The 25,027-nt window shown below is 44.7% G+C and overlaps 1 protein-coding gene across 2 annotated transcripts in view; it reads left to right on the top strand.

Moving 5' to 3' along the window:
- Positions 1-23,507: 23,507 nt before the first annotated feature.
- The window catches only part of SYN2 (synapsin II), a 177,505-nt gene continuing 175,985 nt past the window's right edge, over positions 23,508-25,027 (top strand). The window contains exon 1 of one of the 2 annotated variants that reach the window (XM_071813319.1): positions 23,508-23,999. In XM_071813319.1, coding sequence (XP_071669420.1) covers positions 23,629-23,999 — 371 coding nt within the window. In that variant the 5' untranslated portion in view covers positions 23,508-23,628. The remainder of the gene's footprint in view (positions 24,000-25,027) is intronic. The other variant, XM_065845751.2, reaches the window with a different exon arrangement.

The raw sequence follows: 25,027 nt of genomic DNA, 5'->3' as shown, positions 1-25,027 counted from the left end.
TGTGGTTGGTTGGTTGGTTTTTTGGGGGGTGCATTTTTTGGCTTTGTTTTGCCGTGTGTGGTTTGTTTGTGGTGTTAGGGTTTTTTGTTTTTCCTGGGAGGGGGAACTTCCGTGTTTTGTTGTTGTGTTTTAAACATGTACATGTGTTCAAATGCATATTTTTTTTCCCTAGGTGCATCCATGTTACTTGGTCCTATTTTTGCATATTCTGGAGAGAGTCCAGCGCAGCCACCAAGATGCTGAAGGGAGTGGAGCATCTCCCGTGGGAGGAAAGGCTGAGGGAGCTGGGGCTCTGGAGCTGGAGAAGAGGAGACTGAGGGGGGACTCATTCCTGGGGATCAATATGGAAAGGGGGAGTGTCAGGAGGATGGAGCCAGGCTCTTCTGGGTGACAACCAGTGACAGGACAAGGGGCAATGGGTGCAAACTGGAACACAGGAGGTTCCACTGAAATTTGAGAAGAAACTTGTTCCTGGTGAGGGTGTCAGAGCCTGGCCCAGGCTGCCCAGGGAGGTTGTGGAGTCTCCTTCTGTGCAGACATTCAAACCCGCCTGGACACCTTCCTGTGGAACCTCAGCTGGGTGTTCCTGCTCCATGGGGGATTGCACTGGATGAGCTTTCCAGGGCCCTTCAACCCCTGACATTCTGCGGTTCTGTGATTCATAATATTGAACAATCGGAGTGTCAATGACTTTTTCTCCCCAGCAGTAAGTGCAGATGATGGGGTAAGCAAATGTCTTAATCACAGAACTTTCTCAACTGTTTCAAGTGTAGCTTTAATTCTACAACTCTCCAATGGAGCAAAGCCTTCCTTCATCTCTTAAGTCCTGCATAAATATTTTATACCTGCGTTAGACCACCTGTGTTAAAATTGGTTTGTTTAATGAAGCAGTTACATTAGAGTTCTAACAGGAGAGCCATAAAAAAGAGAGTGAAATAATAATGCAATCGGACTAGAATTTCTCTAAGGGGAGTTCTAAGAAGTTGTGAAAAGAGAATTAATCCCTTTTGAGGGTAAATCGATGGGGGTTGGGAAGACTGAGTCGCAGAGGCTGTGTCCTTTGGGTGGTGTAACGATTATCCCGGGTTTATTGAAAGCTGGCAGGTTGTACGAGAAGTTGGATGTGTTATAGTAGAGACTGAAGATCTTTTGGGGGTGGTGACTTCTTTTCTTAACTCTTTACTTGCTATCTGGACTTGGAGGATCCTCTTAGATAAGCATCGGGGCTGAAGCTCACTTGGAATCAAAGCTCAAATATTAAAAAATTGCTGACTGTAGGAACATCAGAGCTCAGTGTCAGCCTGCGTGGTTTCTTGTGTCTCAAACGGAGTCGTTGCCTGATTTGCTTGATTCAGCTCTGCATTCTCTACAGTTTCCTCCTCTAGTAGCAGAGTTTACAAACATGATAACATGCTCAGAGTTACGTAATTTCTGTCGTGATGGCAGGGAAAGGAGGGCAGGAGTGCAGACCGTGCGCAGAGTCACCAGCCTCAGCTAGGTGGCCCCAGTGCTTCCTGTAGGACAAGGCTGCACTGCGGCCTTGAGCACGGATTGCTCTCATTACACTTGCAAGTGAAATTATGAGCTTTTTTCATTGGGGAGGATCATTTCTGTAGCAATAGAATATTGAAAATGGAGACAGGGTCAAATAAACAGGATGGATGCAAAGCTGGTTGTTAACATTTCAAAACTTTACCTCTTTGTCCTGGACAAGATTATGAAAAGAAAATCAGAATAAAATTCCCTGAAAGGTTAGCATTAACTCAGCGTGAAAGAATATAGGAACTTAAATAAATGCTTTCTGAAAGATTGAATGAAAATATGAAAATGAACTGCAAATGAACTGATATTAAAAGCTTCCGTTTATTTGAAAACCATTTATATGAACTTTTTTCACAAGGATTACATACCAAAAATAAATGTTAATTTGCGAGATCTGTCCCTGAGGTCACGGTGCCTCATTTCTTTCACTGACTCTTCTTTTAGCGTAAGATACATCCAGTGGAAATAATACGCCCATTTAGTTATTTTGGACCTGTGGTGGAAAACAGCGAGAGGAATGACTGTGCAAAACCTTCAAAGAGGTTTTCATGCTAAGGATGCAGTTACGAGTCTTACTGACTTGGGCACCTGCATCTTGAAAAATCCCAAGGTATTTGGAGTAGCCATAACTTGGTATGTGATCTCATAACTCTGTCATAAATATGGGCGAATCTCATAAACAGATATTACCGTGTCTGCAAATAGTTACTGAAAAACTGTGCTCTACTGGGGCCCTTTGGTGTGCTGGAGCCGTCGCTGGCTCAGGGAGCAAACTGGGGTGTTTGCTGCTCTGTTCCAGCTTCCCAGCCCTCCCTGATGGGTTTGCCCAAGGTGTGAGGAACCAGCAATCACTGTGTGAGTTGCACAGCAGGAGGAAGCTTAAACCCATGGGTGTGAAATCTGCGCTATGTGTGTTATCCTCACAGCAGGCTGGAAATGAGGGGGAAGAAAAGGTCCTGTCCTCTTCTGGCTTGCTGTGAAGGTTGTGTTTGCCTGAGATATGTGCAATATTCACAGCTTATAATTAAACAGCTGAGGTTTTGAGACAGGCTGACACTCACCTTTGCGACGGGACCACTTTCCATAGTGTGCATTTTCACCTGCTGTGCAATGCAATGTAAGCCTCTAACCTAGCTCATGGGTTTATAATAATGCCTATACATTATTTCACAGAATCCCAGAATGTCAGGGGTTGAAGGGACCTGGAAAGCTCATCCAGGTCAATCCCCCCATGGAGCAGGAACACCCAGCTGAGGTTCCACAGGAAGGTGTCCAGGCGGGTTTGAATGTCTGCAGAGAAGGAGACTCCACAACCTCCCTGGGCAGCCTGGGCCAGGCTCTGACACCCTCACCAGGAACAAGTTTCTTCTCAAATTTCAGTGGAACCTCCTGTGTTCCAGTTTGCACCCATTGCCCCTTGTCCTGTCACTGGTTGTCACCCAGAAGAGCCTGGCTCCATCCTCCCTTTCCATACTGATCCCCAGGAATGAGTCCCCCCTCAGTCTCCTCTTCTCCAGCTCCAGAGCCCCAGCTCCCTCAGCCTTTCCTCACACGGCAGATGCTCCACTCCCTTCAGCATCTTGGTGGCTGCGCTGGACTCTCTCCAGCAGTTCCCTGTCCTTCTGGAACTGAGGGGCCACAACTGGACACAATATTCCAGGTGTGGTCTCCCCAGGGCAGAGCAGAGGGGCAGCAGAACCTCTCTGACCCACTGACCACCCCCTTCTAACCCACCCCAGGTACCATTGACCTTCCTGGCCACAAGGGCCCAGTGCTGGCTCATGGTCACCCTGCTGTCCCCAGGACCCCCAGGTCCCTTTCCCCTACGCTGCTCTCTAAATTTACATATATCTGTACAAACTCACTGCCTTATAAAGGTTTTCCAATGTAAGACCTGATGTGAAATTCCGTAAACATATCAGAAAAAAATAAACAACGGCATGCAATGATTTTACAGCATTTTTACTGTGTAGCTCCTTTGGCTTTTCAGAGGGAAAGCAGACCGGGCGCTGACTCCGCAGCTGAGGGCTCAGTGACTGCAAAGCGCCGCGAGCAGGGAAGGATGGGTCGGCGCATCCTGGGAGCGCACGGCAGCCTGGGCAGCAGAGCTGGGCTGTGTTCTGCTCCCTTCCCGCAGCCCGTGACTCATCCTGCGGAGCACCGAGAGGCAGCGCATCCGCAGCACCGCTCAGCCTTTATTCAGGGCAAAGCAATTGTCGCTGGCATGTTAAAATACACCGCTGAGTGCTTCATGCTTCCTTTATGAAATATTAGAGTTTTCCTTTGAACCGAATCTCTTCAGTCTAAATCAGCTTAGTATGTCCGTGAAATCCCCCTGGCTCTCTTATTAATGTTGTTTCTAATATTATAATACATCTTTTTGTTCTGCTGTTTTTGTAACAGCTGGCCGGGGATGTGTCTGCAGTCCCAAATCTTATCTGAAAGCACATTTCTACAACACCAGAAGATAAATACCACTGGAACCTTGTAGAACTTTCCAGACTGCTTTCAGGCGGAGATCTGCTAATGGATTATATTGCCAGAAGTAGAAAATGCTTCTCAGCAGGACTGGTAGGTTAAGAACAGAAGCTGGGAGATTTGGACCAAGCGTAGCAGTGAGACTCCCTGCTGTCCTGGTTGCAACTGGGATAGAGTTAATTTTCCTCCTAGTAGCTGATACGGCTCTGAGTTTTGGATTTAGTGTGAGAAGAATGTTGACAATTTGCTGATGTTTTGGTTGTTGCCAAGTAATGTTTGTAGCAAATAAAGGACTTTTTGGGGAGAATACTGAGCGGGCACAAGAAACTGGGAGGGGGACACAGATGGGGCAGCTGACCCAGACTGGCAATGCGGATATTCCACACCATGCGGATATTCCACACCGTGCGGATATTCCACACCATGCGGATATTCCACACCGTGCGGATATTCCACACCATACGATGTCATGCTCAGTGTGTATTTTGGAGCTGGCCTGGGGGCAAACGCCGCTGCTTGGGAGCTGACAGGGCCGCTGGTGTGGCAGGCAGTGAGCAAGGGCATTGAGAATCGCTTGCTTTGTATATTCTATTATTATTATTTTCCTTTGCTGTTCTATTAAACTGCTCTTATCTCACCCCACGAGCTCTGTCCCTTTCCCCCATGCCCTGCGGGGGTACCGGGGCTATGTGGTCCTGCTTGCCGGCTGGGGTTACACCCTGACCCTAGGGAAACTAAAAACTGCTTGCTTTTTTTCCTTTCTGTTGTAAAATCATTCTTTATATTCAAGTTGAGCTCCTTTGGTTTCTGTTTTTGCTGGAAAGCTAAGCTTCTGGAATCTTCTAGTCACTCAAAGTATGAAAACTAATTTTCTTTTCTCTTTCTTTTTAAAGTGGCTTATCCTTGTTTTTGACAAGGTTATTCTATCTAGTTAAACCAGCAGTCTATTTGGTGACTTTTATTAAGCTTAGTATCTGCAGGCTATAATTAAATGGATTTCAGAACTAATAATTCTCCCAGATATTTTGCTTTGTTAATGATCCAACAGGAGAGCGAGACCAGCAGCAAATGGGTGCAAGGAAGAGGCAGAGCGGACCCAACAGCAAATCTCATCATGTGTTCACACAGATAGGAACACCCAGCAAGTTTCTACACTATTTCAGGAACATTCTGCTTTCAAATATGCTCATTCACGGATATCCAGAGAAGTTAAATCCATCTCTCAGGACATGCTGCAGTTTTGCTGGGATTTGCTTTCACAATGTGCAGCTTCATTACACTCAGATTCTGCTGCAACACTGAGGCTTTTTTTAAATTATATTTTCATTAACTGCAAGTAGCCGCCTGTGAGTGACCTGGTAACATTCTGACACTCTGCCTGTTTCTGCTAAGAATGTTTTATTTCATCATTTCTGAAATTAATACATATGGAACCATTGTCACAGGACCCACTTGTGCCTTCATATTACTGAAGCAGATCGGAGCAGGTTTTAATGTGTTTCTTCCAGAAGTGAAGCTATGTGACTGGAGAAACCCACGAATACTTGTGCTGAAATCCAGTAAATGAGCCTGTCCAGTGCGCCAGTAGCAACGGGATGGGCAGGAAGAAAATCAGGCAAAGCTTTTAATACAGTTTTCTGCTCTTTTCTTTGGAAATGGCCTCTTCACGCACAAGGTGTGCTGACTGCAAGGTTGATTTACCTGTAAATGAAGGGCAAGCAGGAATGGATCATAAAGCTGCAGGGCATTTGTGTTGGTTTGGTTGTTGTTATTGTTGTTGGGTGGGATGTTTTGGGTTTTTTTGCTTTGTTTTGTTGTTGTTGTTGTTGTTTTCCATGGTTTATCTTTTTCCCACATCCATTAGGAAATTAATTTGAAGCAAGGTAAAATGATGGTTCAAATGGCAGTTCCCATTAAATCCTGTTGATGTGTCTTCTGCTTTGCATGTGAAAGTGCTATGAAGGTATAATGGGCCTGAGGGGAGCTTTTAGTTCACCAAGAAAGGACAGGACAAGCCTAGAGAGTATGGAGTAAGTAGGATTTGTGTATCCTCTGCCTTTGGCAAATATTAGAGAACGGTTTTGTTCCATCTGGCTCCATCTCCTTTATAATAGCCTTTTAATTCAGAAGTGCTTGACTAATTACAATTTTATTGTGTTAGATTTTAAAATGCCTTTGCTTTTTTAATTACAGCAGTTTAATAAACACTATTCTTATACATTTCTTAGAGTATCTCTGTAAGCATTCTGCACCGAACGTCTCAAGCGTTTCCTCTGTTTCACTTAGTTTAGCTGCTGTAACTTCAAAAAACCACCAATTTTGTAATTTTGTACTATTTTCCAATTTAATATGCTTATAATTTTATTTTTCTCTGTTCATACTGTTGTCTGTCCATAGAAGAAACCTGGGAACTTGCTGCAGTTCTTCTCTGGTGGGGAGACAGCCTTGGCTGCATCCTCCCGCTGGATGAGGAGCCGCGCTTCGTCAGCACCGCGGAGTGGAGCTCCCACGTTAGCGATTAAACACAGCGGTTCGGACACAAGCTGATCGACAGGGCTGGCAGGGATTGCTTACAGGCAGTTGTGGGGAAGTGGTCGGTCACCAGCTCAGAACTAGAGTGCTCCTGGAAAAATGTGCCTGGGTTTTGTGAGGATTTTGAATATTCCAACAGAACTGAGATGCCTGAAGTAACTCTCTTGCGTCAAAGCGTACAGGTTACCCTTTAATGATCGCTTTCTAATGACTGAGAAGCCAGTGGAGGAGAATATTCAGGTACGTGGGCACACGGGCACAAAAGCAGCGGCTCCCCAAAGGGTCTGAGCCGCCCGCGGGGCTGCTCCATCCTTTGCTCCGGCAGCTCCCCAGCGCTGCCTCCCCGCGTGTTTCGCTCTTTTGCACGTCCTGGGATTTCTGCACTTGTATTGTTTGTCTTATTCTCTGTTTCCCCTCTCATCCCCATCTCACAGACCCACAGGGCTGCTTCTCTTTCCCTGCTGAGGCCACAGGACAGACCTAACCTGACCTTACTGTGCCTCACCAGCTGCGACATGCAATGTCAGAATGTGCAGTTAAAACACAGTCTACTACTTTCCAGCTTGTCATTAATTCTCTAATTTGGAGGATTTTATTTGCTCTTTAACTGTGCATTTTGGATACAAAGTTTATTAGAATTTCACTTAAAGCAAGGGTAGTTTTAAGTAAATCAGTTTTGCCTTCAGTGCCAGTAAGCTTCCCACTGAAAAGCTTCTTGTTTGTGTGTTTGTGGTGTTTGTTCCTCCCGTAGGCCCTTGTGCAGACAGATATACTGGGGAAACCAGCTACTGGAGGTCAACTTTGAAATGTTTTAGAATAGCAAAATCTACTGTAAGAATTATTTGCAATTACCTTAATGTATTTGTTCATATTTGCTAAATTTTTTGCAATGAAGGTTTTTGGATTATCAGTTTGATAATAGATTTTCACGGCACTTCCAGGTTATTATCAAACGTCTCCCAACAATCACTTGTTCGAACATTGTTTTGGCTTCCTCTGCCAATCCCTTGATCCCTGTGCCTGAAACACGATAGCGATGGAGCAGACAAATGGCTAGCTAGCACAATTAATACATTACAAATGATAGTCTACTAATGTATTTTGTAGATATACTGGAAGTAACATCTGTTTGGGCTACAGTAGATTAGTTGCTTAGTAAAACAGAACTGCAGTCTTGAGGAATACACAAAATAGATGGCTGAAAATCTAGGCATTCATGCAGTTGCACTGAATGCATCATGTACTAGTGGACAACTCAAGCTAACTGTAGTAACCCATGTCCATGGATCACATCTGCGTGATATGGGTCACAGAATCACAGTTCCTTCTGGCACTGAGGGGCCACAACTGGACACAATATTCCAGGTGTGGTCTCCCCAGGGCAGAGCAGAGGGGCAGGAGAACCTCTCTGACCTACTGACCACCCCCTTCTAACCCACCCCAGGTACCATTGGCTTCCTGGCCACAAGGGCGCAGTGCTGGCTCATGCTCACCCTGCTGTCCCCAGGACCCCCAGCTCCCTTTCCCCTACACTGCTCTCTAGCATATCTTCATGATCCAAACAAACGAATTATAACTCATGTTAACAGGGCAGATATCATGGCTGATTTGAATCGTTGTCTGTTGAAATGGTGGAATACTTCTCTTTATGAACAATTGATTCTGATTTTTCTGAAAACCCAAGCACGGTTATTTTTATCTTTTTCACGGTCTCCTTGTCTTGCAGAGTTCTTAATGGCCTTGGCATTTAGCAGGACTCGATCTGAATGAGAGAAGGCCTGGACCCTGCCATACAATTCAGGTGTCCCTGTATTCTGTCTCCCAGATAGTGATTTTCACTCATGTCTTGAATACCATAGAACTGCCCAATCTGTACTCATCAGCTTTACGTTATAAAATGAACACTGTTGGTGTTAACTTTTGGACTTAATGATCTTAAAGGTCTTTTCCAACCAAAATGATTCTATATTATATTTTTGTCACAAATCCAAAAATCACGTCTCTGACATAAAGAATTGTGCTTTCATCACTGTAGTGTTTTAGGAAAAGATTCAGTGGTTTATATGACATGTTAATTATTGACTGAATGCTCAACTTGCAGACTTGTGATTTGTTTGTATATTGTACTGTTTTCCTGTCTTCTGTGGGGCATTATGTAGTGTAGGTGCCTTTTTGAGTGTTAGGTTGCATCCTATCACCAAGCTGAAGCAGACTCACAAGAAACCTTGGGTGTTTTTAATCAAAAGTTTTATCCTCTTGGAATTCAAAAGCTTAGCTAAAAATTTGTTTCTTGACTTGATAAAGACTTGCCAAGTGACAAAGCATGACTTTACATGGTAAAAGTAGTGATATTTTTTAAGTCTTTAGTTTTCCCCGAGGGTATTGGACTGTACTGCAAAAACCAGTGAGCACTGGTGTTCACACTTCATGTGTGTGGGTACAAAGCCGAATGATCACCGGGGAGCGGTGACTGAGTGGGCAGGGGACGCTGCCCCTCGCTGATCGCTGCACTGCTTCTCCTGTGTGAGCGAAGGCAATGGTAACATGACTTTTCTGTCGTCTTGTAATCGTCATCCCTTCTCCCCAACAAAATACAAAGAAATCTTTGCAAAATTGTGATTCAAGTTTGCTTAGAAATGGCGTGTGCGGTGGCACGGCACTGCGGTGCTAACCCAGACTGCTGGATGCACATCGCATCTGTCTGTCTGTCTGTCTGTCTAGCAGACAGCAACTGGAAACAAAAAAGGGACTTTGCATGTACACTTGTATGTAGGTACCTTGCATCCCAAAGCCCCCAGCTTACCCCCGACCCCTGCGGGCAGCACTCAGGGTTCGTATTCTCTTCACTGCTGGCTGGAACGTAGCCCTGGAAAGGAATTGGGAATTCAGGGAAATGCAGCTTTCAGTGGCCTGAAGGGAGTGCAGGAGAAACACTTCACTGCACCACGCGTCAGGACACCACGATCTGTTTCTCCGAGCTATTATTTGTACCAGAGGTAAATTCTTTAAAATTATAGAGCCCTCAGCACTGTTCAGGATCCCCTATGGTGAATTTTTCATCCATCTAATATAAGAGAGAACAACTTAACTGGGTAGTATTGCAGGTATTGTGTGTTTAAGTGCACTCAAAGTACTCCCTGCATGTTGCAGCTGACATACAAGATCATTTCCATCTTAAAAATGATGCCATACTACAGTAATGCAACCATCTATATCATAAATGCATGTGAAGAGACAACACGCTGTCAGAGATCCAGGTCTGTTACCAGATGTGAAGGAGCTATAGAGAAGCAGCTGCCAAAGAACACAAATAATGTTTAATACTACGAGAGAATGACCACTCTTGGACTAATAATAATAATAATAATAATAATAAAGTCTTTGAAGCTTACTGTATGCTGCAAGATGCTCTGACTCAAACCAGATGACTCAGATGACCCAATTAATCATCCCATTTAAATTTATTTTTTAAGGGCTATAATCAGAGCTATTTGTGAGGCTTCCTTCTCACTACTGGGTAAAAGACAAGGCTGCGCTTCCCCATCAGTGAACTGAGGGCTGTAAACAATATCCCAGTAAAGGATTCCTGGTGATAGCCACCAAATCAAAGGGTTAATTTACTGCATAACCACAGCACTGCCTGAAACTCTTAGTGTGCAGCAAACTGGGCTATTTTTATGACTTAACCTTTACAGATCCACATCTGTTAATCAGCTCGATATTATGCAGATGCTATTTATGCTTCCAATGATATAACTGAATGACCTTGGTGCTGCACATGCGGGGTTTTTGGATTCTGCGTTAGCCCCATTGCTGGGTGGTGCTGTCCTCACCTCCTGCACGAGGCCGGTTAATGTGTTTGCTTCCCGCTGCGAGAGGGCTGTCCCTACAATAGTGACTCAGCTCATCTCAGCTGCTGACTGTTCTGCCTGAATCTGAGCATTTTCCCTGCATATAGAACCAAAGCACAAGCTTTTTTCTGTAAAAATACGCCATCTCAAAAGAAAAATCCTGCTAATTACACATACAACTTGGTAATTCGTTTCAACTGCTCTGTCAGATGTTGTGATGAAGCTAGATTTCTTGCAGAATGCGAGTGTCTGACTTTTCCTGCCACTCATATTGCCTTATATTTAACATTAATATTTATGGATGGATTTTGGAATGTGAAGAAGCAGCTTATGGTTTATGAGTGCTATGAGCCATTGACAGAAAGGTAAAATCACTATGCACACAGGCCAAATCCTAAGTATTTTTCTATAGCGAAAATTCTAGGCGTTGAAATAAAAATCTCCCCCATAGTTTTCCTAGCTGGCAGAAATGACGGTGTGTCGCAGGTAATGATTGCGTTAGGATTCCCGCTGCACAGGAGCCCCCCGGTGCTGGCCCGGCGCGTCCCTCGCTGCCTGCACAGACAGCGCCTGCGGGGGCCGCGCTTCTCCTGTCGCCGTGTTCGCCAGGGTCAAAGTTACAGACTGACTTACGTATTTGGGGAGGGAAATGAGTATAACTCGGGTGTCTCACCGTGTTACAACATGTGGCAGCGGAAGAGGTGTGCGCTTGGAGTGATACCCACAGCTCTCAATCGGAGCTGACATCAGGGAAGTAAGTCAGCTAAATGCATTTTGAATAAGATTCAATATCTTGTTTTAAAAGAAACTCTTCTCTGAGGGTTCTTATCGCAGCTCTGATTTCCTATCTCATGACATTTCATGTCTTTCTTCAATGCTCGGGTTCCATTTTCACTGGCGAGCTGTAATAGTTCTTGTGCTAAGGGGTTGGGATTTTCAGCCCAGACCACTGCAAAACGTTTTACGTTCAGATCTAAATATAAGGTTCTAAAGTGAACAGCTTTGAACTACAACCTAGGCCTACAAAGGCCAATGGCTGATTGTGTAACTTCCAGATATAGGTGGTTTGGGGAGTTCCATACTCTTTTACTTTTAAAGAGCTCGAATATTAATCCCTGTAAGTAAAAAACAAAAAAATATTGTGTAAGCTGGAACAAGGTAACTTAGTTTATATACTTGATATTAGCTTTATTTTATTTCACACAGAAAATACCAGGAATAAGATTACTTTAGCATAGCATTTTCATAAAGGATGGGAAAGGGATTGTTACATAAATTTTTAAAAGTCTTGTAGCATTTCTGAGTGTCAAACGTCAGATTCTCTTCCTCTGTTTCAGTTCTGTAGAAGAAACAGCACTAACCTCTAAACCCTAAAATGACTCTAAGAAATGCTTAAAGCACAATTATCCTTACAGTGATTTAGAACACATGATTAGTGCAATGCAGCCGAATGAAGAAATAGCTGTAATGTATAAGAAGTTAGAAAGTCTTCCTGATTTGCTAAGACATTCAAATCTTGATGAAGATGTAAACCTGTTGTTCTTGCATCTTCATCTTTTAGTGCTATTGATTTCAAAGAGCACGCTGGGAAGGAGACTTGTTCCAGTTTCCATTCTCTGAAAGGAGTATAGCGCTTAATGAAACAGATAGAAATTACAAATGGATGTGACGGTTTTAAGAGTAGTTACAGCACGTTAACAACCGTTACTTTATGAGTTCAATTCACATCGTATAGACATGTCACTGTGCTGCACTGTTCTTGACAATGCAGATTGAATACAGCTATACAAAATACGGATACCAGACACTTTTAACGAGGGCCATCATAAATATTTGCTTTTAGAAAGCATTCAGATGTGTATTTCCTGTCCGATTCATTATCAGTGGGTTCTGCATCCAAGGGTAGAGTAGAATGTGTGCTTAAGATGGTGCTGCAATATTGCTTGGACCCTTGTGTTTAGTCCAGCAAATACAGACTGGAACAGAGATATTTCTCAATTGTCTTGTGAAATTAGGAACTTCTGAAATGGACTGTTTACTCATTAATGGGCAACGAAAGCCGCTGCACTTCTGTAGATGGTCATGTATTTATAGTGATTTGGCCGTAAGAATACTTCATGGCACAAATGATCATTCCACAAATGATAGCAGAGCGCTTCCCTCCATACAGAACGTACTACAGAAGGATTTTTACAATATTATATTTCCTTAGCTAGTACTGAAGATGCTCTGGTTAAACACAAAATGAAGGTGACCTGATAAAACAGCAGATACGTCGGGCTGCCATTTCTTGTGCACTGCATCGGACAGACTCAATAATTTAGCACAGAGTTCTCAACTTGGGCTATTCACTGAGCAATAGTTTGTCCAATTCACATGATTTTAATGAGCTACAAGGCAAAGTGTTTCACGGTCCGGTACCCTATAGTAAACTCACTCTTTGAACTCTTCACATCACTTGCCCTCTTTTTTTTAATAGGCTAAAAATTCTTAGGCAGAATTGTCACTGCGTAACAAATGGCTGATACTAAACTCACCACTAACAGCAAAATGGAAACAACTGAAGAAATCCAGGAGCTGAGAAGTAGCTGTAGGATGTTGAGGATGCTGTAACAGTGTATTTGGCAGCATCGCAAGCAGTGACACAACAGAGACCTAACGATTTTAACTGTGGGGCTCGCTGCCCTTAATTGCAGTGAGAATGACCAAAGTTATGTGAATCTCTATAGCGCTTATGGGCACACATTCAGGCTGGTTTATTATTCATTTTAGGAATTAATAAGCCTTAGCTGCTATTAAAGTCTAAAAATGTTTTAGTAACATTATCTCCTCAGTGGTGGTGTACTTTGCTATCTGAGATACCAGATTTCAGGTTAAAAAGCAGTTTACATATATTTGAGAGACAGAAATCAAACCACAGGTTTAATATCAACTTTTGTCATCTTAATAATGGAATTAAGTATATTTCCTTAACTAGGAGTGCCGACTCATTTATTTTTTCTTTATAAACAATGGCCTAGTGAGTATTTGTGACCTGGGTCTTCTAGGAGGGCATTTGTGACTGAAATGCTGACATCTGGGAATAATTTGAAGAAGAGTTTGAAGCAGAGTACTCGTGTTGGTGTTGGGCCTGAACTGTTTTGTGCACAGCATATGAAAGGCGGTGAGTCAGAATGCAATTTTGCAGTAAATGACTAAAATTTTCTTCTATACTAAGGCCCTAAACTCTAAAGACTGACAGAAGTTTGTCCTCCTACGTTAGACGTGCCAGAAGTATTGAATTATCCTCTGAACAGAGTTGTTCCTACAAACCATTTCTTTCTTTAATAATAGAAACCATAGGTGCGTATTCCCACACTTCTGGGAACCTCTGATCCTCAAGCTTGCAACTGAATTGAAGTCCTACTATTTACCATGCACTTGTCAGTAAATTATATATTATACTGTATTCTTTTCTATTATTTCTATTCTTTTCTAGTACATAGCACATTTTAAAGTAGACAGGCGCATGTGGAATAGGGTGCTCTGGGCTTGGATGGCTTCCACTGCGCCAGCCGAGGGACGACAGGATTTTGCTCAAAGAATGTAGCCAGTTTCGCTATAAAAACGAGATATGCAGTGACAGCTAAAGGGTTTGTGAACCAAGAAATCCTGCAGTATTTTTCTGTCGGGTTTTTTCCCCTTTCTGTGTTTATGTGGAGGATATATCAATCTTTTAGGGCACAGCAGTTTGAGGGATGCCGGCTGCATTTCCCGGGGTGTGTGATGGGTGGTGACTCCCACGTTATCCTTGGCCCTCGGGAGAGAGCTGCAGCAAATTCTGTTGTGTTCAGGGTTCTTGAAGCAGCGCTTGGGAAAGGCCAGGCTGAGGGCATAGCTGACGTAATTCAATCACTTCCGTAACTGCTTAATTTCATTGCTTAACGCACTCTGAGGTGTGAGGTTTTGCTATTGCAATATAGACAACTATTCAATGAACTCAAGCTTCTAAAATAACGAACGCCACTTTTAAAATATTTGAAGATGTGCCTTTTCAGATTATTGTTTATTAACTTCTGCAGGTACGCAAGAGGGCTAAACAAGCATTTGTGTGCTTTCTCATGTAGGTAACTTGTGTAGTAGAGAAGTAGAATTAGAAGCAGAACCAAAAGACACATCTGGGTTCCTCAAGGGCCTCGAAACATTTGAAGTCAACTCCAAGTGCAACTCTTGTGCAGGGAAACTCTTTTGGTGCCAAGGAATCAATCCCTGTGAAAACAAAGGTATTCGGCAGTCTTATGAATATTGAATTAGCGATGCAGTAACACCCTCAGCAAATCGCACACACCGTACAGCTCCTGGGTGGGGTGAACGGTGAAAAACTGCAATAGCTGGCCGAGAAAAGATTTGCTAAACTACCTTTAAAAAGAGAAAAACCAAACAAAGGTGTAAGATATACCACAGACGGGTTATCCCAGCATGGGTGTCCCTTCCGTATTTGGCTAATGATCTTGAGGGAAGTATTGGGAATGCATGTAATTATATCTGCATATATTTACATACGTGTCTGTATGTATTAATATCTGGGCAATAATGTATAAGATTTACATTGTATAGTTTACCTTTTACCTATGAAGTTGTTTGTTCTTTTAATTCTTTATATTGCAGCTGACTTTTCTTGTGTCTTCTTTTGTAAAACAGACCAATGTTCATTGACACCAGTGAGATGAAAGGGAAGCTTTGAATCCTACAGATATTGCATAGTACCGACTTTTAATTTGAGAAAAAAATACTAGCAAGATATAATGGTGTTGTTCAGCTCATGTGCTGTCATCCTTTCAACTCATTGCTCATCTTGCATGTTGCACCTTAATGGCTTATCAGGTTTTCACATACGTAGCATTCAAAGTTAATTTGTGGTAACTAAAGCAGCCAATTAATTAGGTAAACGTGCATTCATCTTAATCATTTGATAACTCATTTAAGAAGAAAATTACAGTTTTATTGCAAAGGCCAGATTGGATGGAAACACTGTATTTTTTTTGCTGCATTTCATCTAGGATTGTGGTTAACAGTGTTTTATTCCTTTTCATTAGAAGCCAAGCTTGCATTTATTTTTCACTGTGGTGTACTTGCTCTTGCATTTATCTGTTCAATCAACCAGGATAACAGTCAGAACGGTAGGACATTCACACTCGGAATTTTATAGCATAAGTTTGCAGAAGAAAAACCTTAAGAAGCAGACCAAAGCACTTCTGTGTCAATTGAAATGACTTTATGTCTGATTTAGCTGGCAGACTTTTTGATCTTGGGAGGCCATTCGTGCACTGTTCAGCCTCTTATTTGCAGGATGAACATTTTCCTTCTGTGTCATTGGGTGTTTTCTCTGATTAGGAAAATCCTCAGGTTTTCTGGGACAGAAAAGCATGTGGGTGTGTTCAGAGTGCGTGTGGTGGAGCTGGAGCCTTCAGCTCCACTGCTCTGATCAGATCAACATGCTTTGTGTTCTGGACGTTTTCTACAGCATTTTTTGTAGTATTCCTAGTTAACTTCATTCTTTAGATATCAAAGAAAATAAAGGTTTAAATTACACAGCAGGGAGAAATATTGTAAGAGGAATTTATATTTTTCTGGGTTTTAGAAATGTGTTTATTCTTCTTAGTCGAACTCTGATGTAACATCCATTGTGTCTATATATTGCATTTTTGTTCCTCGTAGCATCTACTGTTTGTTCCTTTCCATAGCGGTGGCTCTCCTCCGCGCTGGGAAATGGCCAAGTGTTGCTGCCGGGAGTATCTCTAAATAGAGTATGTGGAGTTTGGAAACAGTTTGTTTAGAAAGATCTGTATTTTCTCATCTTCAAAACAGTAAATGTGTCTTACAAGTCGAGACTGCTCTCAATTGCAGAAAATCTACCAATGAATGCATTTAAAACACTCTTGTGATTGTAAGAGGCAAAGCAATAAACTACGTGTTCCTGAGGTCAGTACTACAGTGAAGACTATGGCTTCAAAAGAGTGGAGAACACAAGAAATACAGCAGGTCATGCCGGTGCACCACATTTATGGCTGCATTGCTCTATGAGTACAATGCCAGTAAACAGTATTTTATATCTACTATATATCATCACATAAATCTAAGATACGTATGAAATATACCTCTTCTTTATATATTCAATTTGTCAGTCCAGGTGTGTACTTGTTGAATTTTTTTGCTATGAATTGTACTTAAATTTAGATTTCTGTGGTTGACTTGTGAAATGTTTGCAAGCTTGCCTTCAGCTTTTAAAGAAGTTTAGTTGGAGTAAGGCTGGCAGCACTTGAGCCTTAATTATGTGTGAAAAGTGCTTGAAGTTCCTCTGTATTTGTATCAATGTATTAAAAAAAAATTCCTTAGAACAGGATGTAGTGAACCAAAAATCAAATAACAGATATATTTATGAGTAGAAAATGGCAAGACAACTTACTGCTATTGTCACTGCAGATTTTGGGACAGAGGCAAACTATTTTAAGACTTCTATCTCTTGTAATAGTTTATTTGACCTATGGTTTCCACTCGTATAGATTGTAGGATTGTAGCCTGTCTGCTTCTGCTACAGCTTGTTCTCATGTCCCACGGAGAATTTGTGGAACTCCTTGTCACATCTCAGCGAGCGTCACTCACGACACCACCAGGCCCTGTTCTGCACTGTGAGCTCATCCACAGTCAGAGCTCGCAAAGGTAGGAGCCCAGTCTCTAAGTGATGATTTATCAAACAAATCCTCATGGGTTTTCTCCATAAGATTCAACGAGCAGCTGAGCAGAGGGATGTGATACCGAACATGGGGCTGTTTTGTTCTTTTCTGGAATACTTAGCGGTTTCGGATTTCTCAGCAATACAGAACTGTTTGAATTGGTGTGCTTAGAAAATGAGAAACTACTAAAGGCCTGATAAATATTGCCCGAACTGATGTAAATAAAACAGAGAGCCCTTCTGTCTTAACACACTTACTTAACAATTTCATGTAGCACCCTGCAAATATTTTCAGTTAGCATTTCAAGTTCCTGTTACATTTTTGTGAACTTCTTGTAAATTAAAAGACTTTCAAACATGATTCAAAACATATGTAGGGAGGTATGTCAGAAGAAAATTAATACCAAGGGAGCAGTCTAGGTAATACAAATCCAGACATTTAAATGGCCACCTGACAAAAAGCAATTCTAGTTAATTTGTGTTCTCTGTTATGTTCACAAATCAAAACATGAGAGCCCAGATTTGGGAAGGGAAGTTCAAGCTGGGTTTGTGTCCTTTCTCAAGCAATAACTGAGGCGGTTACTCCTCAATGTGCCTATTTCTGTCACATCTTCATATGGTTTAGCTGCACTTCTGCCACTTGGGACAACAAAGCGCAGAGAAGATCAGAAATATGAAGCTGACATGTTTTTGCTTCGGGGCCATCGTAACAGCGGGAGTTCGGGGAGGATTCGGCAAGGCGGTCTGATGGGACTGGGTGCGAGCGGGGATAACCGGCTGCGACGCGTCCGGACAGGTGGGAACTGGAATAGTTGATATACGTTTGATATAAGCAGTACAAATATTAGAATATAGGAAGGGTTCAGCTTTTAAAGAAATGCATCAGAGGTGAAACGTGAATTTGAAATCTGAACATTTAGGAATGTGTAACACTTAGTGAATTCAGCAAATCCAGTTCCATACAAATATTTCTTTCACACTAACAGCACTGACGCAAGTGACTCCTTTAATGTTCATGAATCTTAGACTAATGTGATTACTGTAGCTATCCTACCAGTTGGTAAATGTCTTTTAAGGAAGAAAAATATTTAAAAACCAAGCTACAAATAAAGCATGGAAAAGGGTGTATAATGATATTACCAACACTGTGTCTGTTTAGTGACTCAGATACGCCATTAAAGATGGGTGACATATGTCACCTTAATATACTGTGTAACATCCATGGTGAATATCCACTTCAGGTCTGTTGTATTTTCTTGATGTGTGTGTATTCTCTTTATCTCTGTGACAAATAAGTGCCATATTTCTATGGAGTTCATAAGAAGATTTTTGATGACCTGCTAGCATGGATCTCAATAAATTATGAGGCTTTTAAAAAGCCTTGTAATGTTGGTCTCTGTGAGATATGCTACAGTCCAGAAAAGTATTTTGTGTGCATGACTTATTTTCACCGCAGAGATTCTGTTTAACATTTGTAATGAAAACTGGCCTAAGTGTCTGCCACTCCAGACCTGGTTCCGCTGTCGTTTGCCAGCGATGTTCCTGCCCCTCAGATCCGGATTGTTCCCATTTTTGGCAGGTCAGTGGCCGGGAAGTGTGTAAATTTGCTTTTCGAGGGTGACGGCTGTTCCTGCACCTTCCCCAGCACAGCAGCTGCTGGTTTCCTTCCCACTGACCAGGTGCACAGACCTGGACCCAGCGCTGAACTGAACGCTTGGCAGGAGTGGGCACGCACCAAACACACTTCACTCAAATAGCGAAACCTTTTTTCCTAAGGAAGCCACAAGTTACAAGTCCGTGTGGCTTAGAACATGCACTAGCACACAAAATGCAGAGAAAATGCTTCCCATTTGTATTCTCTGTTACTGTATATATAGTATGATGTGCAGCATACAGGCTGAGAAGATTACATTTAATGGAGAAAAAATGACTAATAACATTTTGGTAGACTGGCATATTTTTGTAGACGAATAGCTGATTGTCACGGAGGCACCCCGAGGTTCATTTAAGGGACAACAGGGTCCAAAGCAACTTTTATTACACAGATGAGAAACAGGGTTTTAGCACTCCAAAAGTGACTTAAATACAGGTTCGGATATCAGTTGAGGAAAATTATGAAGGGGCAGCAACTGATACAACAGGCGGTCCACAGAGTGCATGCACACGGCTTCACCAAAACAATGCCGGAGCCGCCCCTGAGTCCCGGAGGAGCACACACTGCATGAACACGGTGTGGGGTTAAAGAGACACACGAACTCGTAGTGAGTACGGAAAGTGTACGCTTGCGATTCTGCGAGGGTAAATTTGTAATACACTCGCAATCCTGCGAGGGTTAATTTACTTACGCGTGCAAATGTGCATGGAATACTACACGTACTTATGTGGAAGCACGGGAGGAAAATACACTTGTGATTGTGCGAGGAAATAATTTAAAGTACGCGTGCAAATGTGCACGGAAAGTACATGTGCTTGTATTAAGCACGGAAAGTACGCGTGCAAATGTGCATGGAAAGTTACTCGTGCTTGTATTAAACATGGGAAGTTACACGTGCATATGTGCACGGAAAGGATAAATACACTGGCAATCCCGCGAGCAGTTTCACCCACACTGGTGGCGGCGAGGCGAGCGGGGTCTCCATCCCGGGGCTCTCGGCAGCACCATCTCGCTCCTGCTCCCAGAGACCCGCGACAATGGGCGGAGTCTCGATGGGAATCCCGTTTTGATTGGCTGATCAGACCTGACTGTGGCCATTCCAGAAGCTTCTCTGCACCCCCACCCCGGCTGTGGGTGCCCCTGGAGCCTCCAAACATCCCCACACTGGCCGCAGGTGCCCAGCGGCTCCTGGCGCCTCGGCGCTGCCTTCTCCTAACGGCCCTGCCAGGGGCTCTGGGGCCAAACAAAAGGAGCTGTCAGCATCAAACAGAGAGAGAGGGAGATGTGCCTGCTCCTTCCATACTGAAGGAGGGAGGGGAGAGAGGTGGGGTTTGCATCCTGACACACTGATAAAATGAGATCTTGAATATTTTTCATTTAAAATGTGTTGGATTCAATTGGCTCAAGTGATAGATATCCCCAGTTTCTAGCACGTGTAACTGGACTCTTTTATTTCCACCACATAGATTTATCTGAAAGTTACTTCTCTAAAATGCTAACATAATTTTAAGAGGCATTTGACCATCTTAAAGTTTAGTTTCACAATATAGTAGCAAAAGAATATGAAATCAAATCATACTGGCCCTAACCTGCCTGTAAATGCCTCTTACTATTATCCTTTTTTTAACATGAATCCTGCTGTAATTGCTTCTGTGTTACTACCGCTGTGTAGCTGTGCTAGGCCATGACAAAGGTGCTGGTTCGGATGCTTCATCCTTTATTTTTCTCTGTTATTCTCTCAGTTTGCCAGCACAACTAATCCCCAGGAATTTCATTTTTATTTTTTTTTTCATTGTGATTTCAATGTTAGGAAACAAAACTGGATTTTAAGTTGCTGTTGTACTCTGGCTTGACATTGAGTCTTTTTGTCACGTAATGTACCAGCAATTCAGTATTCTCACTTCCTAACAGAAGTAATCATGTTGAATTATCTCACAGTTGTGTCATGAGTTGAATTATCACGAATATCATTAGGTTGGACAAAAAGTGCTGTTCTTTTTCAGGCAGTTTTATGTACCATTAAATAGAGAAAGCTCCCTCTAATATTCTACTGATACTCTTTGAACTAAGTTTTCCGATGACAGGAACAACAACGCTACGTGGAGAACTCTGCTTCTCGTTGTGTTCTGCACTAGGGACCAAGGTCTTTGAGACTTGGACCAAACTCAGTTGGCTGTTGCCTTTGTGCAGTTTTGGATTGATGCGGTGGTTACAGGATGTTTTTCAAACATCTCTGAAGTCTGGCATTTGAGGATGATTGATCTATATTTTTAAAAACTGTAGTCAGCATTGTGGTAATGTAAAGAGGTAAAAAGAAAAACCAAACAAACCAAACAAACCAAACCCAAACCACCCCACAAAAACCAACCAAAAAGGAAGTATGAATTTCTGAGAAGATGCTTATAGAGAGCAAACAGTGCATTCAAAGTGAATCGTGTGTGAACTAGGAAATACCTTCTGTTCTGGCATTGTACGGAGCAGTAACAGGTGAACAAGGGCTCTGCGACTTGTCCAAACATCTCACAGCCTGTGAAACAGGAACGCGCAGCTGTATCGGACAGTCTGTTGTCTGCAGTTACAATTAGAATCAGTCCATATAATAACTGAAGTAATTGCTTGCCTGGGCTGAGGATACACACAAAAGTACTATGGATGGGAATTGGGGTTCATCAAGCAGAGAACGGAAGTTTTCCACACAAATATGTTAAAAAGGCTAGATCTGGCATGACTGAAATTTGAGCAGCCTGCCCGCTCTGTTTCATCGGTTTATATTTCATTTTATAGTAACGGATCCTGGCACTCGCATTGCTTGCTATCACTTGTTTGTTTCATGTATCTTCATAGCAAAGAGCACGGAGGAGAGATTTCAGCCCTGTCACAGAGACCTGGGTGGTACTTTAGTTAACGTGCCCAGCAATGTGTGATACCGCCCATTCTGCTGTGCTCCGTGTGGCTCTGCAATCATTCAAGCGTATTCCTCAGTCTTGTAATTTTTATCATCTTTGCACATGCAATATCAGCGGAAATGGCTCACGTGCCCTCGCTGTGGTGAAGCGCAATGTTCTGCCTCTGTCTGCAAGTGACTTGCTTCTGTGTCATGTGTTGTGGGTGATTGAACTTGCGTTATTGTGCTTACATACAAGCTTTTCAGAAATACAAATAGCCCCAAGGCATCCTAAAGCAGAGAGAAAATGATTCTCTGTAGATCCCACTAAATTTATCAAGATGTAAAAGTACAGCTCCACTACTTCTCCAGCACACAAGCTGCAGGTTGCTGAAGTGAGAGGGACATTCCAACTGCAGTCATAGCCCAGGGTTGTTCTTATGTACACCTTCTGTGCCCTCAATAGAAAAAGCTGTGTCTGTACGTGGCCGTACTTTGCATATCTGTATTTTGGCTCAGCAGAGCGAACATTTGGCACTCTTTTGTCTATGGTCTTTAAAATGTCAGCATTTTCTAACGGTCTTAATATTTTATTTAATTTTCTGATAATATTATGAATGCTTCTAAATTCCGTAATTCATTAAAAAATCCATGCGTTTATACGTTTGAATGTGTGAGCTTTAAACTGTGCAAGTGTTAGTGCCAGGAAAGCTTTACCAGATCTCTGAAGGGAATTGCTGCATGAATTGGCCGTGTGTAATCTCAGAGCACCTGTTACATGTGGTACAGCCTGTAAAGATCAGTGGCAAAATGATCTGTAATTATGTGCCTCTTGGACAAATGTGTATGCTGTACAATAAAGGCTGTGTATTTTATGTTAAAACACATCGTGATTATCCCAAAACTTGGGGGAAGAACTCAAATTACTCTTAAAGAAAGCCTATAGGAAAATCCATCTGTAATTCTCCTTGACAATGAAAAATTGTCTGATGACAAATAGCACTTCATCTTCATTAGACTGTATTTTATGTTTTTAATTAAAAAAACCAAACAAACAGCGAAACTCTGCAGTGTTTTGAGTACGAGGCTTCGCTGACTGCGGGCTCACCTGGGCCAGGTTCTCAGCCTGTTCCGCACACAAGGCCCTTCCCTTCCCTTCCCTTCCCTTCCCTTCCCTTCCCTTCCCTTCCCTTCCCTTCCCTTCCCTTCCCTTCCCTTCCCTTCCCTTCCCTTCCCCGCAGTTTCCCGCTCACGGCGCCGCCATCCCGGCTGCGGGCGGCGCTGAGCTCCGCTCCGAGCCCGCGGGGCTGGCGGGCAAATCACGGCATTCGGTGTCTCGGCTGTAAACACCACCTGTAGCTGCGGCTGGGCTGTGAGCTCAGTGCGCGGTGCGGTGTCCCCGCAGCGCCCCAAGGCTGCAGGAGCCCGACCCGCTGCGGGACTGCGGCTACACCAGCCGTTGCGCTCGGCCGGAGCGGCTCCGCGGCAGCCCGCAGCGCGGAGCGGCGGGGAAGAGGGTTCAACCGGCGGGGCGGGTTTCCTCAGCCCGGGCGCTGCCCGCTCCCCGTTTCCCTCAGCCCCGGTTCCCTCAGCCCGGGCCGTTCCCGCTCCCTTGGGCCGGTTCCCTCAGCCTGGCCGGTTCCTCCATTCGCGGTTCCCTCAGGCCGTGCCGCTCCCGGTTCCCTCACTCCCGGTCCCCCGTTCCCGGTTCCCTCATTCCCGGGTCCCCTGTTCCCGCTCCCCGGGGCGCGCGGCGCTCCCGCCGAGTCTCCTCAGCGCCGGGAACGCGCGCGCGCGCGCGGCTGGCGCCCCCTGGCGGCGGGCGGGAGCGGCAGAGCGCGCGCTGCCCGCGCTGCTGAGGGAAGGCGGCGGCGCGCGCCCCGGCCGGCAGTGGGGCTGAGACCGAGCCCGGCTGCGGATCGCTCCGCTCCGCCCGCCCCGCTCCTCCGCTCCGCAGCCTCGCCCGCCCGGCCAGATGATGAACTTTCTGCGGCGCAGGCTCTCGGACAGCAGCTTCATCGCCAACCTGCCCAATGGCTACATGACCGACCTGCAGCGGCCGGAGCCCCAGCAGCCGCCGCCGCCGCCTCCCTCAGGCTCCGCGGCCCCCGCCTCAGCCTCCCCGGCCGCGGAGCGCCGGCAGCCGCCGCAGTCGGCGCCCCCTCAGCAGCCGCCGCCGCCGCAGCAGCAGCAGTCGACGGGCAGCAGCTTCTTCAGCTCCCTGTCCAACGCCGTGAAGCAGACGGCGGCCTCGGCCGGGCTGGTGGATCCCTCCTCCGCCGTCTCCTCGGCTGCCGGCAGAAAGTTCAAGCTGCTCCTGGTCATCGACGAGCCGCACACGGACTGGTAGGTGCCCCCGCGCCGCGGCGTGTCCCCCGCGTCCTCCTGCTCCTTCCCCGGCCTTCCCCTCCCGCGCACTGCGGTTCTGTCCCCGCGGCCCGGCCCCGCTCCGCGCCCGCTCTCCATCCCCGCAGGCGCGGGCTCACCTGGGCGGGCGGCCCCGGGGCTCAGCGGCGGGAGCGCGGCCGGGCAGTGCCACCTCCCCGGGCAGTGCCACCTCCCCGGGCAGTGCCACCTCCCCGGGCAGTGCCACCTCCCCGGGCAGTGCCTCCCCCCCGGGCAATGCCTCCCCGGGGCAGCGCTCCCCGCCCGGCAGCCGCGGGGCCGAAGCGAAGCGCTGCGGGCTGGAAGACGGAGCAAAAAAACCCGCAAACTCCACAGCGCCTGACTAGGAATAGAAACGGTTTTCCATCAAAACACTAAATAAAACATGTTTACCGCCCTGAAAAAGCACCCACTGTGTTCTCTAGCGAAATAAAGCACCCGTGTACAGGGGCAGGTAGGATTTAGGTGTCTTAGGCACGAATTTCTGTTTTGAACTGCGTGTGTTCGTAGCGTTACGTGTGTTGATTCATATTTATGAGCGGGCTTGTTTTCGCGCAGATCCTGCTGCTTCTGTTGCAGCGTCTGAAATGCGTGTTCGGGTGAAGGTCCTTCAGGATGCCGAGGAGCAGCCCTCGGCTTTACCGTAGCCTTGTGAATTTGTGCGATTAGGTTAATTAACTTCGCTGGGTTTGTGTGGGGTGGGTGTTTTGCTTCGTAATAAAAAATGTGGGATTTACAGAACATAAAACTTGTACATGGAGTCATTTCCTCCCTGCCTGGCTGCTGCCAGCAGGACAGGTTACAGCCTTTCCAGACCCGTTTATCACGTATGACTCTGGTGGGTGCTGTGCTGTATAGGAAGGATGTATACCGATTAATCCTTCACTAACTTGCTTCCCTATAATGTATGTTTACACGTCAAGGTGTGAATCGTCTCGTTTGCTGTTGCTAATTACAGTACAGAAGGTCTTAATAGTGCCTTGAAATAA

This window comes from Patagioenas fasciata, chromosome 10 (assembly GCF_037038585.1).
Source record: "Patagioenas fasciata isolate bPatFas1 chromosome 10, bPatFas1.hap1, whole genome shotgun sequence".
NCBI lineage: Eukaryota > Metazoa > Chordata > Aves > Columbiformes > Columbidae > Patagioenas > Patagioenas fasciata.
This window is presented reverse-complemented; position numbering and strand designations above follow the sequence as displayed.